General features: G+C 50.9%; 5 protein-coding genes across 5 annotated transcripts; 4 read left to right on the top strand and 1 right to left on the bottom strand.

The window, feature by feature from the left end:
• Positions 1–2,065: 2,065 nt before the first annotated feature.
• Positions 2,066–2,944, top strand: N0V96_003096 (uncharacterized protein; the record flags this gene model as incomplete). Its single annotated transcript, XM_053189746.2, has 3 exons — positions 2,066–2,218; positions 2,286–2,678; positions 2,735–2,944. The coding sequence occupies 3 exons, from the start codon at positions 2,066–2,068 to the stop codon at positions 2,942–2,944; spliced, it is 756 nt and encodes a 251-aa protein (XP_053052669.1).
• Positions 2,945–3,484: 540 nt separating this feature from the next.
• N0V96_003095 (uncharacterized protein) lies at positions 3,485–6,717 on the bottom strand (the record flags this gene model as incomplete). Its single annotated transcript, XM_065756738.1, has 8 exons — positions 3,485–3,832; positions 3,899–4,209; positions 4,272–4,350; positions 4,406–4,626; positions 4,716–5,190; positions 5,250–5,433; positions 5,492–5,659; positions 5,711–6,717. The coding sequence occupies 8 exons, from the start codon at positions 6,715–6,717 to the stop codon at positions 3,485–3,487; spliced, it is 2,793 nt and encodes a 930-aa protein (XP_065614505.1).
• A 2,180-nt stretch (positions 6,718–8,897) lies between these two features.
• Positions 8,898–9,401, top strand: N0V96_003094 (uncharacterized protein; the record flags this gene model as incomplete). Its single annotated transcript, XM_053189748.2, has 1 exon — positions 8,898–9,401. The coding sequence occupies one exon, from the start codon at positions 8,898–8,900 to the stop codon at positions 9,399–9,401; it is 504 nt and encodes a 167-aa protein (XP_053052671.1).
• A 4,752-nt stretch (positions 9,402–14,153) lies between these two features.
• N0V96_003093 (uncharacterized protein) lies at positions 14,154–15,312 on the top strand (the record flags this gene model as incomplete). Its single annotated transcript, XM_053189749.2, has 2 exons — positions 14,154–15,146; positions 15,205–15,312. 2 exons carry the CDS (start codon positions 14,154–14,156, stop codon positions 15,310–15,312), a joined length of 1,101 nt encoding a protein of 366 aa, XP_053052672.2.
• A 1,215-nt stretch (positions 15,313–16,527) lies between these two features.
• On the top strand, positions 16,528–18,219 carry N0V96_003092 (uncharacterized protein; the record flags this gene model as incomplete). The annotated part of the gene is made up of 4 exons (XM_065756737.1): positions 16,528–16,648; positions 16,701–16,844; positions 17,136–17,719; positions 17,935–18,219. The coding sequence occupies 4 exons, from the start codon at positions 16,528–16,530 to the stop codon at positions 18,217–18,219; spliced, it is 1,134 nt and encodes a 377-aa protein (XP_065614504.1).
• Between the last annotated feature and the right edge of the window lie 248 nt (positions 18,220–18,467).

Raw genomic sequence — 18,467 nt, 5'->3', positions numbered from 1 at the left:
AGGGAGCGCGAGGCGCGAGGTCGTGTTTTACACCAGAATCGTCTCCACGTGTATCAAGTTGCCGATCCATCCGTAGCAAGAGTGGGGCGATGTCATTCAAGCAGGTAAGTCTTACCGATTGGAAAGACGATAGAAAAAATGCTGGTGTTTTGATCTTCTTCCTTTGGGAGATCGGCGGATGAATTCGGGGGATCAGCCGCATGGGAACCGAAGAATGTAAGGCCGCGTGCGAATGCGGGAGACAAAACCACACAAGCCTTTCTTGCATTCTCAAGTTGATGGAAACAATGAGCTTCCCGTGCCTTGGCGAGAAACGGGAGTGGCAAGCTGGTTGGGAACTCTCTAAACACCAAGACTTGGCTTCTACGCTTCTTTGCTTCTTCAATTTGGTCCGCTCAACTTCTTCAACGTTGATGTTTCTTTTTGGATGATGCGTCTCACCGCCCCAACGCTCGACCGCTAGTACCATTTTGAACCTCGGAAGAGCCCGACCACTTACGAAGCCTGCCGCCGAGTCTCGCTCTTCGAAATGTCTGAGAGCATGCCATCTCAAGGAGAAGCCTGCACAGAGTTCTGGGCATGACAGATGGCAGGTGACAGATGACACCAGACGCGAGCGCCGTCCAATCCTCCGCTCGCGCAATGCGTTGCACCTTCGTTTTCATCATCGCCTTCAGCTTCATCCCATCTCGGATGCATGTGTCAGCGCAACGCTCACCACTGACGGCCACATCAGCCGCAAGTGGCGGACGCGAACCAGGCACGCAGGGAGATCCCATCCTTGGCAAGTGAAACATCAAGCGTTCGGGCCTATCACGGCGTGGTCGCTGCAGCGGTGACCCACGTCCAGACGGGCCCAAGACGGGTTTCATAAAGCTTTTCAGTCTTCTTTCCCTCTTCTTTCCCCCTTCTTTTCAGGGGAGATGGCTGCGCGGTGGCCGCGGCCGACATACAAGGCGGCAGCGACCCGGGTCGGTTATGCCAGCCGATAGCGACTCTGCCTTCGTCAGTGACGCTCTCGGTTCGGTTGGGCGCGTGGTGCTGCCGCCGTGAGCAGCGGGGGCAGATCAAGATGGGGGATCCTTGAGGTAGATCTGTTTGGCTGACTGAGTTCATAGACGCATACGTTTACATGTCGGGAAGAACTCTGTGAAATGCGCACAAGTTGGTTCGAGTTCTCGCGTGCTCGCAACTGAATTACGTCAAACGAGTCGTGGTGATGGAAACCTCCCGATGCAATCGACCGAAGATGTGCCTTTTGCGGTGTCGCTTTACCATGTTTCTGAATCCGAGTGACACACCCAGGTGAGTAAGGGCGGGAGAGAGGCTTCGCTCCTCAACACTCAGACCTGCAGTTGTCAGGTCAAGCCGTATAGAAGCGAAGTGTTATGCCCTGTCAGTGTCAAAGTCATCCAATGAGTTGCTCCTTACGTCGGGCGTCAATATCGATGTCGTCCAATGTTGGCTGAATCTTGCGGACATTGGCCGACACCTGGTCGCTATTGAAGCCTTACACCGAATATTGTCGCCCCCCGCCCCACCACACATTGAACGTCGCGAAGGGAGGTGAAGGTGTCGCGACGTTTCACCTGCTTCAGACGTCGATGGGGCTGCTCGTCTCGTTCCTGAATTTTTACTGCTTTGGGATAGGGTCGCGTTTGGGACGATGTCTGGCTAGCGAACACAGTCCCAAGCCATGGCCATCACGAACCCGAACCCATGCGAACAATAGCCGCGGAGATTCATCCTACGCCTTTGAAGCCTGTCTGCATTGTTGTTTCGCAGACTTTCTCCATCATGGGTCGTCGAGGTCTGGAGAGTCAAGTATAAAGCATAATGATCGTCCGCCTCTAGGTTCTGGTTTCCGCTTCTCTATCCAGCAGCTTCACTTCCTCGTTTGTATTCCATTCTCATCTCATCGCCGATTGATTCGCGCGGATTTAAACTTATTTCCAACTCTTTCACTTCTATTCAGAACCTTCTTTGCAATCTAATCCGGCTCGGATCCGAATCATCGCTCTAATCAAGTTACTCGTACTTCAAAAATCCCCACAACTCTTTCAAAATGGTTTCCAAGACGATCATCTTCGCTCTCGCAGCAGCTACTTCTGTTGCCGCACACGGCAAGGTTGCACAGGTCACTGGTGATCTCGGCGGCAATGGCACTGCTCTCGCTATCCAGGGTGGCGTCGTTCCCGGCCCCGGCCCCAACCGCAAGGTAAGTTCACGAACCCATCACAGCCAAAGTACCCAGAAGTCAAGAGGACTGACTTATTCCAACTCAGACTGAGCTCGACACTACTGTCTTTAAGAGCAAGAACATCATGACCGACGGCATGGGCAAGACCACCGGTGGCGGCAAGGTCCAGGCTGCCGATATCTCCCAGGCTATGGCTCTGTCCGGCGACACCCTCCCTCAGGTCTCCTCCACCGGCGGCAGCATCTCCGGTACCTTCCACGTCGTCACCACCGACGGTGCCGGTCCTCTCCGCGCCGTTCTGGACCCCACCGGTACCGGCCAGTTCTCCCAGGGCACTGAGCTTACGGTCACTCAGCAAGTTCCCGGCAAGAACGGTAACATCAGGCCCAATGGCCAGGTTCCTGGCGGCAAGCGTTCTCTCTGGGAGAGGGCCATGAGCGTTATTGAAAAGCGTGCTTCCAACGTCAACAAGGACTTCGTAAGTAGCACTCTACTCAACGTTTGATTATCGTTCACTAACACAGCTTCCCTCAGCCCATGGCCTTCTCCGTGCCCGCTGGCACCACCTGCACTGGCACCATGGGTGGCCAGAGCAACGTCTGCTTGGTAAAGATTGCCAACAACAACGGCGCTGGCCCCTTCGGAGGTGTCGTGCCCATCCAGATTGCCCCTGGCGGTGCCGCCACCAACTCTACCCCGGCCGCTGCTCCGGCCGCCAAGCGCGAGGTCGAGTTCCAGGCATAAGAGATGAACAACATCGATGCTCGTATTCGGCTTCGGGGATTGGAACACGACTCTTGTTGTTCAAGGCCCCCGATGGGCAGCGTTTAAGATTGCTGAAAGGGTGTAAGCTGCAATCAGTTAGCTGGTAGCTCTAGTCTAGTGACCCCATCATTCTTCTTCGAGGACTATCCTCAACCTTTTGGAATTATATTCATATTTCATCTTTCTAAATCTAGAGCTTTTCCACGAGCCTTCGTGAATATTCAACTTCGTCGTGTGCCTCACCTACTTATCGCCGCCAAGATTGGGATAATCCTACAATGTACGTGGATCAAGGTCACCATGCTCCTTTATATGGAAAAACAATGCACACAAGGTATTTTGAAGCATCAAGTCGAGTATTCGCGAAACAAGAGGATATGTTTTGCTATTCGTGCAGCGATACAGAAGAATCTTGCCCTGATGGCAGACTGAAAGGAGAAACATGAATAATGTCTACAAATTACCTTCTCTACGATTACCTAGGTATACCTTCCACAATCCAGGCCTCTGTCGCACACTTTAGTAGTAGCTTCTCATGGCATCCTTGTACGACTCTCCACCCTTGAGATGCAGGTCAAAGCTGTTCTGGACATCCAAGACCTGCGAGATATGCTCCATACCAAGCGGCTCACCCTTATTGACGGCCAAGGCCTGAGCGGTCCTGATGGTGTTCTTGATCTGGCGACCGTTGAGGTCATGCTTCGCAAGACTTTCATAGTCATCCTCGGTGAAGGGCTTGAGGTCAAGCTTCTCAAGAACACGCACCCGCTCTACGAAGATCTTGAAAATGGCCTTTTTGGCCTTCTGGGTGAGATTCTCGTAACGCAAGGCGATGTGGATGCGTGACTGGAATGCATCATCAAAGGTCTGTAAGAGCGTTAGCAACAAGTGTTTACGGTTATGCGGTGGGGAGAGTGGTGTCGCGTGACTTACCTCGACTCGGTTGGTCGTCAAAAATAGGATACCCTGGAAATACTCGAGTTGGCGCAAGAAGATACCAACTAATGCGTTGCGTGAGATCTCGTGGAGATTTCTCTTTTCGAGAAAAACATCGGCCTCGTCAAGAAGGAGAATGGCGCCCCAGGCGTGGCAGATGTCGAGGATCTTCTGCAACTCCGTCTCGAGGTATCGAGAGTCGGTGCCTAGCTCACCAGCAGACACCATGTACAAGGGACACTTGAGAAGCTCGCTGATGCCTTCGGCTGTGAGAGTCTTACCAGTTCCAGGCGGTCCGTGTAGAACAGCTAGGAGGGCGTCAGTCAGGAGATATTGCTCAATGTGAGGTGGGAGAAAAAGAAGGACTCACCGACAAGACCTTTGCCCTTGCCTTGTATGACATCGTCGATGCTCTCGGCAGCATGGTACTTGTGCGACTCGACGAGAGCCTGCAAAAATGTCAGCCATCTCCTTCTCACCACCTCAAAGTAAAGAATGACATACCTTGACAATGTCTTTCTGCTTCGACTCAAGGACTAGAGACTCATACGCGCCGTCATTCCACTGGATGTCGTTGACTCCGGAGACGGTGAACTCAAGCCAGAGCTTCTCGGAGAAGGAGAACCCCAACACGACCGAAGACGCAATAAGGTAGTCCTCGTCAGAGAACTCCAAAGCCTTCTTCGTCTTGTCACTATCCTGCTCCTCGTTGGCCTCTCGCCGGTCTTGGCTTCGTCGACGCGTTCAAGCGGTTTCTCCTGTATAGCAGGATCCTCGACCATGGACTTGGGCATTCGGAGCATGCGAACCTTACCCTTGGCATCGCGAACAACCTTTGTGACCATCTTCCCGCAACCCGCATCATCGTCGCTACCGCATGCGTTCTCTGTGGTCGAAGCGTCATTCTCGCAGGCCTTCTCGTCGTCATCAGAATCCTCAGAATCAGACAGGATGTCCTGGTCCTTGGGCCTGACGACGGAGACTTGGTAGTTCGGGTTGATCCTACGGTGCACAGAGGGGTCCACCATGATGCGTCCGTTGATGTTGACTTTGATGATGCTCTTCTTCTTCTTGTAGTACGCCAAGCCGTGGTGACTTCGGTAGTTCACACCGCCGAGGTTGACAAACTTCTTGCCGCGTTCAGTGAGAGTAGTCTTGATGGCTTCCTTCTCCTTGTGGAAGTCAAGCGGGAAGGCGTTGAGGCTGCTGATCTTCCGGGCGCCACGGAATTCCGGGATCTCTTCACAGAGAGTTCCGTATCCGAATTGCTTTCCGTCATACTCCAGGTACTAAAAGAATGTTAGCATTATTTATTACAAGATAAAGAGATTTGTGGAGTAGTACTGACCTTGCCATCGAGTAGGTAAAATTCACCTTTTGTCATGCTGCTCATCTTCTCTGCCTGCTCCACCTTGAAGACTCGAGGCTCGTCGGAGGATCCGTACGTAGTGGTGTAAATGAGCGTGTTGGGCTTGAAAAGAGCCCAGAGAAGATCGAAAGTAATAAGACCATTCTCTAACATGGGATAGAGGCTGTTATTTGGTCAGCGATGGTTACCTGCCACGATTAAGGTCTGAACTAAGGGAATACCTCTTCTTGACTTCAGCATAGTCCTTCTCGAGATACTTCAAAAGGACTTTGAGATGCTGACGCTTGTTCTCGATGTCCTTCTTGAACTTCTTGCGCTCTCTCTTGTTCAAGTCCGTCGTCGAAATCTTGCTCAATGCCTTGCGGTACTTTCGCAAGTCTTCCAAGTACCTGCAGGGTTCAGTAAGCTATAAAACTCTAGATTGGGTCGTTGCAACTCACAAGAATACCATATTGGGATTCAGCTTAGGAGTCTCATCGACCAGGCTAATTCCTTTTATGTTGCCAATCACATCTTGAAGGCATTCGCGCAAGACCTTGCTTTTGACATCGAGATAGGTGGCCTGGTATTTGCCTTCCCAGTCAAAAGTACGCCTGACTTGAAGCACATATCCGTCGTACTGCGAGTTCGAAGTTGTCGCTGATGTCTCCTGAAGTCTGTAGTTGTGAATCGTGGTGTCCCAGACCTGATCAACTCGCTTGAAGTCCAGCTTGGAGGATCTTTTCTTCGGAGGTGCAGGTGGTGGAGGAAACTTCCCGCGCTTTGCGAGTTTGTTGCCGGTCATGGAAGAGCCGTGACCGAGGCCAGCATTACCGAGACTGGTGCTCTTTGGATAGGGCGGGGGGCCAGCCTGCATCTGTCTGAAAAGTGCCCATTGGTGAGGTGTCATTGCGACCTTGGTCATTCCACCGCCTCTTCCAGGTGCATCATCATCCGAGTCTTCGATAGTTTCGGAAGATTCGGAGTCAGAAGAGGAGGAAGAGGAGGATGGAGTGCGCTTTTTAGGCGACTTGTGCTTTTGCTTCTTCGAGGATCGGCCATTCTTGCCTTTGCTGCTGGATTTCACCTTCGATTTGGTGTGCTCCCTCTCACTGTCACTTTCGGACGACTCAGAAGAACTGCCCTCCGAATCGGAAGAATTCTCTTCAGCCTCAGAGTCACTATCGTCAGTCAAATCGTCGGATGAGTCATCGGTATCCAGGTCGGCTATTTTTTTGTGCTTCTTTGCCTTCTTGAGCTGCTTCTTTGACTTAGACTTGGCAGCCTTTTTCTTATCCTTCTTGGCCACTTTCGCACTCTTGGATGCCTGGCCCGGTGCAGATGAGGCTGGAGCGACGACGACAGTGGTATAGTCTTTGCTTGCGTCCATGTTGGAGATGGCAGGGTCGGCTAGCGTATTGTCTGATTGCCGGTCGGTCAGGCCTTGATCCGCAGATGCCATACTCATGAAGCCTGGTGAGGGGTTGATGACGTGTTGATGTGTGGCACGGTAGGAATGGACAGTAGACGAAGTGATGTAAGGAGCGGGAAAATCCTCTGCAGCCGAGTAAGAGTTTATATGCAATAAGAACTGGCGACGGTACTGGTGGCCTAGAACTTTCGAACGATTCACCTTGGAAATGCGACCCCCTGCGGATGGTTGTGGGGGAGGTGAGTTTGCTGCTCGTTGTTTCGCCGTGGGATGGTCACCTTTGGCACGTATGTTGGAGAGAAATCAAGAATCTCTTCATAAAACGGTGCGAAATTGCGTTACTCTCTTACCATGGACATTAGCCCAGAGAAAATGATGATGGAATATTGAAGCGCTCGGATAGCATGTGGAAGCATCGCAAAAAGCAGGAGCTTTAGATAAGGCTTCTTTGCTAGCTTTAGAGCCGCAATCGGGTGACTGGTCTCTTTATGGTACTCCTGGATCCCTGCGAAAGACGGGTGACTGTATGACAGCCTTCTGCTACCTTACTTTAGTCTACTTATCCTTTGGAGGAAAGTACTGCACCATGCAGGTAATTTGCGTGCACTGTTGTGATAGCCGCGCCAACCCCTATCTACTTTTCTCTGACCGACAAGGCAAACACATGACATCTACCACATTGGCCTAGAGCCGCTGTCAGCTTGATGGCCGCCTTCCTTGATCACATAGCTGGAAAGGTATGGAGACTAATTCTAGGCAGCATCATCATGACTCCGACTCGGTTGTAGGCTCGCGGCATTTGCCGTCCATCCGTTCATGTTCGGATTCATCCTGTCGCACTTTAATCATAGGGTGCTATACTAAAGCCGAAGGCTGGCAAGGAGCCAGGCTACTTGACAGCGATATTTTGCGGCCAACAAAGAATGCCTCCAAGCAGTCAAGAGACAGTGGTGTCAACACCCGTCCACCCTTCTTACGTATTCCCTGTGCTCGCTTTGAGTCGGAAATCAAATGTAATTCGTCAGATGTACCTTGTTACACTTATGTATTGTGCTAATTCGTGTCAATCGGCTGATATGTCAAAGGTCTGCCTCGTTAGCAATTTATGCCTAGAGACATAGCTCTCCGCCCTTCATCCTGCCTAAAATTGTCTCGTGCACCGGATGAGACCAAAGTCAGCAACCCGAGCGGCCTTGTGGCCGAAGCGAGCCGTTTGTACAGCGTAAATCAGCCTCATAACCCCAAGCAGATGAGACAAGGGGCCTTTATTCGCTTGAAAAGGAGGGTGTTGACGCAAACCGTTTGCTGTCCAGAGCGGACGAACGCCTTATCTGCCTAATTTCCCTCTTTCCTTGGCTTCGGTGCTTTTTCCACATCACGCGATGAGAAATCGATCCGGGCTACTGGATCTCCGCATTCTGTGTGACCCCTCCGACTACGACTTTCGTGTTAGGTGTCCTGCATGTACATGCAGTGTTTGGACGGCGCGGGGCGGCATACAAACGAATGGCGGACAGCAGTGCCAAGTTGCTTAGCCCCGACGTTGGAAGAGTGAGGCGTCCATGCCGGCGAATAGGGGTTCGTCATCCTCGTGTGGTTATGGCTGGAAGACACAACCTTTGATGCGAGGAGGCGTATGATTTTTCTATTGGCCATAAGTAAGAAGAAAGCGCGCCTTCTGAACCCGTTGCTTGATGTCTCGGGACATCGTTTCTGATACTGCCTGGACCGGCATCGGCCCCACCTCCCGGCTGTTGCCGGGCAGTGGGGTATGCTCGGAAATACCGGGCCATGCCGACCACCGATGTGAACTCCATGTTCTCGGTCATAAAATGTCTACGGATTCAAAATTCATGAAGCGACTAGTCGGCCAAACGCGAAAGTGACCTATCTGACTAAAAGCTCGGCGCTTACAATTCTCATGTAAATCGGGCGATTCCCCGCCTTTCACAGAGTTGAAGATGGCGCCACGAAATCCTTCGGCGGGGAAAATCGCCGAAAGTCCCGTTGCTAGGAGTTTTTAAAAGAGTTGGGAAGTAAGCGAAAGCCTGTTGAAATACCCAAAAACAACGTTGTCATTCCCAGTGTTGGCAGCAAAACCACTTGATTGATGTCAATATAGTGCGCCATCATTGCGTCTTGTCTCTCACTACAGTAGACACCTCCGGCAGATATTCACGACATACTCTTACAATCAAGCGTACGAGAACGACAACATGGCATCGGGCCAGTTCTTCGATCCATTAGTCGCACTTCGCGTCACACCCCTAGTATCATCAACTTGCACTCTGCTCTTCGCTTGGGATCAGCACTTCTTCCTCAGCCTATTCAATGATACCTCCGAGCTTCGAAAGAAGAGCGCGCCTATGTTGAAGCCGTACTTCAACACCTTCTTTTCGCGCGGCGTCTTCTTCGTCCTAGGCTTCATCGCCGTATCGACGAGCACAGGCATCGCAAATCTCTACAGCCAGCCAGCTACTCTGAGGTCGCAAGGCACTTATTGGTGGTACGCTGCTGGCGCGGCCATGTCGGCGGGACACTTGCTCTATGTTCCGGCTGTTGCGCCGCATGTGAAGGCTTTGGCCGATGCAAAAGACGATGATGATGTCAATGGGATCTTGGATAAGTGGTTGAAGGCCAACTGGTTGCGCATGGTTACTGTGGATTTCGGTGCCTGGCTTGCTTTCGGCGTTGGGGCTCTGAGCACATTGCGTATGTGAGCAAAATCAGGAAGTCTTGTGGAACATGTTCATGAAATCAGTGGTGGAAACGCCTTTTGAATCCAAAGGTGTACTGATTAGGTTATCCTGAAGTGAGCAGCCTGGTCTATCAAGTCGGTCACTCAATAAGCTTGAGTACAGGAACCCAGAGCCAATATCGAAAGCTAGCACTCACTTAGTGAGTATCAGCAAAAGAAGTACTCAGATGAGACACGATGTATGAAGTCGACTACTCATATTTCCTCAAAGGCATTTGGAATCGTTTCCTCCCGCTCACAAACCAATCGACAAGCGCACCTATCAAGACTGCTCCAAATATCGGACCTGCGTAGTTCATATTGTCCTTCGTGACTGGCAAGATTTGCGGGAACGGCATCCATAATACAACGTAAATCAAGTAGCTGAGAGCAAAGAAGTTGACTGGAACGCCTACAACTCCTAGCTTGAAAGGTCCATATGGTGGTGGCGGACCGCGAATCTTCCGGAGCAAGAGGAACAGAATCGGAAAAAAGTACGAAACGTGAAGAGCCAAAGCCTGGAGAGAAATTAGGGCGTTGAAGGCTGTTGCCGAGGCGATGTAGATCAGGGACAGGCAGGTGACTATGCCCACAATGAGAAGCAAAGCATTCATTGGTAACTTGAAAGTAGGACTGATCTGTAATGAAATGTCACGCTGGGAGCTTTGGCATCGGAACTGGGAGTCAAAGTGACTTACGTGTGAGAAAAAGCGAGAGAATGGCAAACCCTTGTCGCTCGCGAACATCCATACCAGGCGGGATACTGAAGCCAACATATTAAATGAGGCGAAGAAGATAATGACTGCTACCAGGGAAACCAAAGCATTGGAGGCGGCTTTCGAGCCAGTCGTATTGTAGGTTACGTAGATGAGCGGTAACGGAGCTGTGGATAGGTCGTCTAAAGGTCCGATGTAGAAGAGTAGGATTGTAACAAACACAAAAAGCATGACTGAGTTGACGGCGCAGGCAAGAATCACGCTTCGTGGAACGCGTATCCTAGCTTTCTTGACCTCGTCGCCTATTCCAGTCTGATGGTTAACATCTCACAGTTGAAGGTTTAGTTAGTTTTCAAGGAAGCAACTGACTCATGTGTATGACGCTGTCGAATCCCGTTACAGAGAACGTTATTGTCAACAGTCCCAAGCCCCAGGATACTCCGGGATTGTTCCATCCCGAGACGTCAGATGTGAGCGTCTTGAAAACATAGTCGGAACTGCTGCGCTGTCCAAGGGTAGCGAGAATAACAATGAACGCCACGAACAAAGCAATGTGCAAGACCCCGCCGATTATCTCAAACGCGTTGAGAAACTTTCGAAACCAGAGATTGAACAGAAAGGGCAGGACGAGGGTACCAATCATGATGAGACTAGTATGCCACCGCTCTGGCGCATAGTTATCATAGTTGAAAATGGCTAGGGATGTGATGATGTTTGCCAAGATCGATGGTGGTCCCCCACAGGCGAAGCACCACGCAGCAGTAGTGATCCATCCTGTACAGCTATTCAGCATTGGGAACACGACGCGCAAGTCTTTTGGACTTTCATAGTGAGGTACCTTGAAGCAAACCCCAAAATCTTTTCGCGCCAGGAGCAAGATTGGCAGACCAACGGTACTGCGCGCCAACAGTCGGATCGCTATTCGAGTTTGTTAGCGGCGAGAATCTTGACATTCCATCAAGGTGGTTGAGCCTACATTGACGCTAGTTCAGCCAGTGAGAAACCAACGGCACAAGCTCCAAAGCCAGCCAGGATTGCGCCGTAGAACATCGAAGCAGGGCCACCGTTCGCTAGCGCAAATTGGAATGTTACGGCGAAAGACTCCCATGATGCAAGTATGATAACACCAAAGTTTACAACAGAGGAATGGTTGATGTATCGCTAGAAGATTGTCAGACATCGATTACATTTGCTTATAAATTGGGTTAGAGGACCTCGAGACCAGATGGTTGCTGTTGTTCGCCAAATTCCTGAGAATGCGTGATCAATGCCTTTTCATCAGCGCCATTTAATCTGCGTCCGATGGCGTCCGCTCCAATTCTGTCGATATCTACAGTAGACGTCATCGTTGATTTGCGTTGCCAAATTGAGCAAACTGGCATTCGAGGGACAAAGGGCGTCAACCTCACGTACTAGTAGTATTATAAGCTTTTTTCGTGTATTGTTTCCTGCACTCTTACCGCCTGTACCGTTATCTTCGAGGGATAACCTAGTCCTCTTTGAAAGTTGATGTCGCAAAAAGCATGCAAGAAGCGACCATTTCCTCCAATTGAACCACGGAGGTAGCGCCCGTTGTGGTCTGGACTAGCCGCCCACCGTTTTTGCAGTGAATCTAAGGTAGCATTGAATCACACAGCAGCACAGGCTGGAGTAACATGGTGTTACATAGCTGTATGTAGATCGTCTGCAAGTAAGCTGACTGCCTTGAAGCTCTTGGCAACCCATTCGAACTTGAGCGCCCTGTTTTATTCCGGCACTTGAGGTTCACAAGCCTTCAGACTTCTTGGACTTGGATATTTAAAGTCCTTACTAACTTTATTCCTCAAGAGGATCTGTTGAAAAGTTGTAACGACAAACCGCAAATCTATAATTCATTGCCGCATGATGACAGTGAAAAGGCAAGACCGTAATGATATGCCTTGCAGATGCTGCAATAGTGTGATTGGTCAATATGTAAATGTGTGACTTGCATTTTGGATCCTTTGGCTCTTGGACAGTAGAGCGATGGAGGAGACAAAGTAGGGGCTCAAAAAAGTTTGTGACTGATTTGAGCGGACAGGGTGAATTATTTCTAGGTCAGGAAGCTTTGTCTGCATGTGGTGGCGCGACACTGTGACGTGGAAGAAAGAAAGGGTTGCTGCCGAAACACCAGAAGGCACAATCCTCTGGGCTTCCGTACAAACCTGGGTATGTTCTGATCATCTGATTTCATCATGTAAGCAACGAAACTGCTGTGACGGATCAAACGGTTAGCCACAGGTATTATATGTCGGCGAACAGTTCCGCTACATCCTCCAGGAGCGGATCTGTGAAAATGAAGCTAGTGTCGGGGGCTACTTCTTCCCGATGCCGATCCGGGAGCTCGGGAGGAAATATATAGTCCGTTTCAGTGGTCCAGTACCAATCGGCTGTTTAAACTTGAGACAATTGGGTTGGCAAAGACAGCTTCGATAGTTTTCCCCAGTTCAACTGGTAAACTCCGAGCAAAAGATGCTACAAAGCCAAAGAGCCTCAGGAACGGCCTCCAGCCCGAAGACGCGTCATCGGCCGTCTGGGGAATAATCCTAGGTCATCGCGTTCCTGTCAAAGAACGCCATCGGCAGACGCGGGGCTAGATTGGTGCAACATCGATCTCGGGAGGCCGGCGTCCTAGGCCAATCTGGAAAGGGCCGGGATTGTGGCGAAGGCCGACATGTGCATTAGTTTCCACCTCTTCTTTTCTCTCCCTTTCTTTTTGGAAGAGGAATCATGTGCGGCCTCCCGAATGGGAGGTGGGTGTGGTTGGGTTGGGTGCCGCCGGCACAGACATGTAAGCTCGGATGTCCGAGAAACTGGAGCACGGCCGGCACTCACGTTAGCGACGCCGATTAAAGACCGTGAGCCGCTGAGGGAATAGTCTGCCGTACAGCCGACACGTCTTGATTATTTTGAGTCTGTTCTCATTGGCGGGATGTGGGAGGCGACTGTTTAGCCACATCTTGGCTCAGCGTGAGCCGCCAGATTCGACACATCGATGGCGCGCATTCGATAGCTAGTTCCCGCATCTTTCACCCTGTAGTGTTTCTTGGCATCGTTTGTGAGGCAGATTCCTTCATTTAAGGTCTGAAACGAAAATTTATGTTGAAGCCAAGCGTCTTGGAGAAACACTTATTCCAGAGAACAGTGTCTTGCCTCAGGGTTAGTCTTGCGATCTTCTGGGAAGGATTCAGGAAGAGTGGCGTGGCAACATAGAACTTTCATCCTCTCTGACAATTTTCGACGGCACTATATCGGGGAAGTATGAATGCAGGAAGCATTCATCGAGGTTGGCTGAGGTTGGGATGATCGCTGACTTGAGGCTAACGTCAACTTACGGCGTCCGAACATTATGGAATTGCCTTTGCGACTGGAAATCGGCATTTTCAGCTCATGCAAAAGCTCAAAGGCCGGAAAGAACGGCTGGAAAGCAAACCCACGAGGGAGAAAGTTTGAGGCGTTTTCTGCTTACGCTCTCGGGCCCCCAGGCGCCCTGACTTGGAGGTTGGCATCAGACTGACAATTGAAGACGGGACGCTTACAACGCCACGCAAGATGACATTTCGGACGGGCAGCCAGAGACATTCACCAAAGAGCTACCTGACACATGGGCCAAGCCGTCAACGTTCTCTGTTGGGTTTCTTCTGCTGCACCAATGCACAGCTTGTAGTGCCCTCTCTATCATTCAGATTGGCGTGCTTGCGGACCGAAACATCTCAACCGTGCCTTCGATGTCTGAAGCAGGCTAATGACTCCTGCCTCCCGCCTAAGGGCCGAGCTGACGGCCATGAGTGAGGATGCGCTGCTTCTGTGCATACAGAGTGCATCTTTGCCACCGATATCTTACAGCGAGTTCAGGTATAATTAGACACTTGCGATCCCATCATTGCCGTCAATCGTAGGTCCAGCACTCAGCATTCAGTCACTCGCTCTAATACAGGCACTACTTTCGTTCACAACACTCTCGCTTTCTCTCCCTCCAGTCACCATACCTCTCCAGCAAGATGGCCGGATCGAAAGCACTCATTGCTCTCACGGCACTCGTAGCCGTTGCCACTGCATACCCCGGCATGGGACGGGGCGGTGTCGGAACGAGCCACGGAGATATGATGGCGCATCTCGCTAGCCGAGAGGGTGCCGCAGACAACCAAAATCTCGGCGATCTCCTCAAGATCCCCGACGGATCCTTGTCCGACGTCGGCAAGGATGTAAAGGGCATCCTCACGGGCTCCGGATCGCCAACCACGTCCGATGCCGCCAGCGGCAACCTCCCTGATCTCGGCAGCTCCGACTGCAACGCGGATAAGTGCTGTGTGTGGCAGCACGTCGCTGCCGACCTGATGCCCACGTTCCGTGACGACAATGGCTGCACCGACCCTGCCCGCGCCGCCATCCGCCTCGGATTCCATGACGCCGCTGGGTGGAGCTTGAACACCGGCGACCTCGGCGGTGCCGATGGCTCCATCGTTCTCGCTCCCGAGGAAATCGGGCGCCCTCTCAACAAGGGCTTGGAGGAGATCGTATCGCAGATGAAGACGTGGTTCGACAAGTACAAGGATCACGGTGCCGGTATGGCAGACTTGATCCAGTTTGCCGCCAACACCGCGACGGTGGCATGCCCTGGTGGACCGAGAATCAAGACTTTCGTCGGCCGCAAGGATTCTTCCGTGGCTGCTCCCGATGGTTTGCTTCCGGACCCGAAGGACCCCGCCGACAAGCTGATCGAGCTGTTTGGCAACAAGACTATCAGTGCCCCTGGTCTTGCCGCCCTTGTCGGTGCGCACACTGCCAGCCGTCAACGCTTCTTCGACACATCCAAGGTCAACGCCCCGCAGGATACCACGCCCAATGTCTGGGATGTTGACTTTTACGGACAAACTTTGGCTGGAGCTCCTGCCGAGGTTGTTACCTTCCCCAGTGACGCCGTTCTGTCCAAGGATCCCCGTTCGGCTCCGGCATTCCAGGCCTTCGCTAACAACGCACCGCTTTGGGGCGGAGTAAGTTTACACTTAATCCCATCTTAGTACTTCAGGAGTATGGCTAACCAAATTACAGGCATATGCCAAGCAGTACCTCCGTTTGAGTCTCCTTGGTGTCTTCAACATCAATGACTTGACTGATTGCAGCAAGGCGCTCCCCGCCGGTACCGGTGTCAAGAGATAGATGTGTAGAGGCAAAAGAAATCCTTTGGATTCAATGTATCTTTGACATTCCTCTAGGGAGGTCTAACATATATCATGGGGATCTCCCGCTATGGAACATGAGTCAAAGGAACCGATTATTTGTTACACGTGAATGCTGCATAGAAACATATAACCCAAGAGACATATCAGGAAAAGTAGATTATTTATTCACGTGTCATCATCAAAATTATTGTCTTTTCCCTCTCAAGAACTCGTCCAGTGGGTGTCTGATATTTCCTTCGAGTTACTTTTCATTATGTCGAAGTGACTCTTTTCGAGTCGGGAAACAAGTTTATCTCCGGGTCAAATAACGCACGGTAATTCGTGTGACTCCGGCCGAGTGCTCCTCGGACCTAAGCTCCTCGGACTTAGTCCCTTGTGCGAACAGGCCGCAATCTTGACATCCCCTGAACTTAAGTCTAATTCCCCATATCGCCAAGATCTAAGAGCCGGAAGTGGCCCCACTAGTCATCGTCCAGATTATCTCTAGGCAAGCGTTGCGGAATAGTCAGACGACTTGAGTTATCCTCCCTGCCGGTACTAGGTATGATTAAGACATGGCCCGGAGTAATCCGTCTCTGGCTGAGTTATCATACGTGGTACCTTAGGCTTCAATCATGCTTTGGGGGGAAGCAAATGTCGCACTATCGGAAGTGACGACGTCGAAATTGCCCTTTTTGGTAAAATTCCGCCCAAGACAATCCATTGACGTTGTTTAGATGCTACGCAACAAATAACGATGGCGATGCTTCGAAATCAACATCTCAGTAAATCCAAAGTTGCATGGGGTGGGGGGGCAATACACGCAACTGAAGAATTTACGCAGCTCACCAGGGTCTGGTTGTGAGAAAGTTGTCCATGCAGAATTGACTGACCTATAACTAAGCTTACCATCTTGTACAAGCTTTCTGTTCGTCTGTTCTTCATCCTATCGCAAAGATGTTCGTTCGACGTATAAGTTTGTTTCTTTTGGCGGCTGCACACCTGACCTTGGGTCACTTACACATTCGCCAAAATGGCACGACCCAGGACCCCTCGGTACTTTTGACTTTGGGGATAGAAGCCCTTGGAGGGCATGAAGCCATTTCTGCCATCCAAAGCCTAACATATGTCGGCGAAACGTGAGCCGCCTCATATTCTACTTTCTATTCCGCTACTAATAAATTGCAGTATTCTCAGGGGAAGAACTTTGATGATGGGAATCTCTGTCGCTGGTGTGGATAATGCTGCCGTTACAGCAGGCCGACAAAACGTTTCCTTTGCCTTTGACGAAGAACACGTTAAGCAACGCATTGACAAGGTCGCGGCTCTTGGGCGTAAGCATCCACTTATGAGGCTATTTACGGCACCCATCCTAACCTTGACCAGCCGGATGGACCTTCGGAAGGGCAAACCTTGCGCCGATGGACTTCTCCATTGTTGCCGAGGGTGGTGGCAATGGCTACGCAGCTGTCACCAGAGGCAGTTACAACTTGTACAATCCCTCTGGTGAGCCCCAGGGCTATCTTGACGGTCAGTATTCAGTTCAATGATAATTCTGCCAAGAGCTGACGTTAGTCCATTTCGCAGGCTTGCTTGCGTCGTACCTGATTAGCGAAGCGTACAAATGGCATCCATTACTTCTTTCTACGGTATGCCTTCATCAGCAATTATTTTAATCACTTGACTAATCGCCGCATCGAGATCCTTTCCAACAACAATTTCACCTCTCGGCAAGGAGCAACAGGAGCAGGCATAACGCTGCCCGGAGGTAAGAGAGGCCACTTGAACTGGTTACAAATATGATTGTAACCTGTATCGCAGTTCATGACGATACGCTGGACTTAACAGTTCTGTTCGATCCTGCCACCAATCTCCCTTACATCATTAGATCCTACGAAGATCACCCCATTTTCGGAAAATCCACTCACGATCTCCTCGTCCACGACTACAACGAAGTTAAGGGATTTCAGGTACCTCAACGATTCAAGACCATTTATAACGGCAAGCATCTCATCGGAGATTATCGCGCTGACCAGACCATCATCAACGGTGATCTACCAAGCGACTTCTTTGCGGTACCCGGCAACGGTACTGTCCCCGCCTCCAGTGTTCCAAATCGAGACACTCAATATAGCTTCTCGGAGATTGGAGAAACATCTGCAAACTTCCTCTGGCCGGGTGCCTATACCGGAACAAAGGAGTCCATCGCCGCTTCATTTGCTCAGCCTCTCCAAGATCTACCTGGGTTCTGGACCATTAGCCCCGGCGGTGATTTGGGAATGAGACAAGGTCTGATTGAGCTCGAGGATGGCTCTGTCATTGTCTTGGATGCACCGCCGCATCAGAGCAAGCTTGTTATTGAGTGGGTTCAGGGCAATCTTGGAAAGAACATTACGCATGTCTGGGTTCGTCATACTCTCTCATAAGATCCCATCCATTCGGATCGCTGACCAATCGCCATAGCCTACACACCATCATCACGACCATGCCTTCGGTGTGGTAGACTATGTCGCACAAGGCGCAAAGCTCATTGTGCCCGAGCATGCCGCGGGATACTATACCACTGTCCCTAGAGAGCAGGTAGTCTCTTACCCGTAGGTCTACAACTCTTCCCTCCCAGTACAAAGCTTCGACTAAGGCTATGCGTATTGATAGGCGTGGTGGTTCCTATGTCCTCAAAGACAGCAAGATGCAGCTTGCTCTCGTTGATATGGAAGCCACCATTCACGCCGAGGACCATGGCTACGCTCTCATCATCTCATCTTGCCCAACTGAGAAGAGCTCGTCTGCGGTGTTCGATGCGGACCATGGAAACTTGGCATTCATTGAGACGTTTGACCACGCAGCAGTACAGGAGCTTCTCAACTGTCTCACTCGAGACAAAGTGCCAGGTAATGCGCAGTGAGTTCAATTCGAAGCAGAAGCCTCTCAAGTAGGGTCATCAGCGACTAATCGGACAGCAGCTTCTTTCCCTCTCATGGCCCTGCAGGTAATATTACAGATCTCACCAGCGTTTCTGGGTTCATGTATCCTTCTTTCTCCCCCCAGGAATTTGTGCATAGCCAGGCGACTTGCTGAATGCCTTATGGATGTTGGCAATAATTTTCGATATTCACTAAGTACAGAAGTCTCCCTGAGGAATTCCCCCTGATA

This window comes from Colletotrichum fioriniae (assembly GCF_027942845.1).
Source record: "Colletotrichum fioriniae strain IMI 355084 chromosome Unknown scaffold_3, whole genome shotgun sequence".
NCBI lineage: Eukaryota > Fungi > Ascomycota > Sordariomycetes > Glomerellales > Glomerellaceae > Colletotrichum > Colletotrichum fioriniae.
This window is presented reverse-complemented; position numbering and strand designations above follow the sequence as displayed.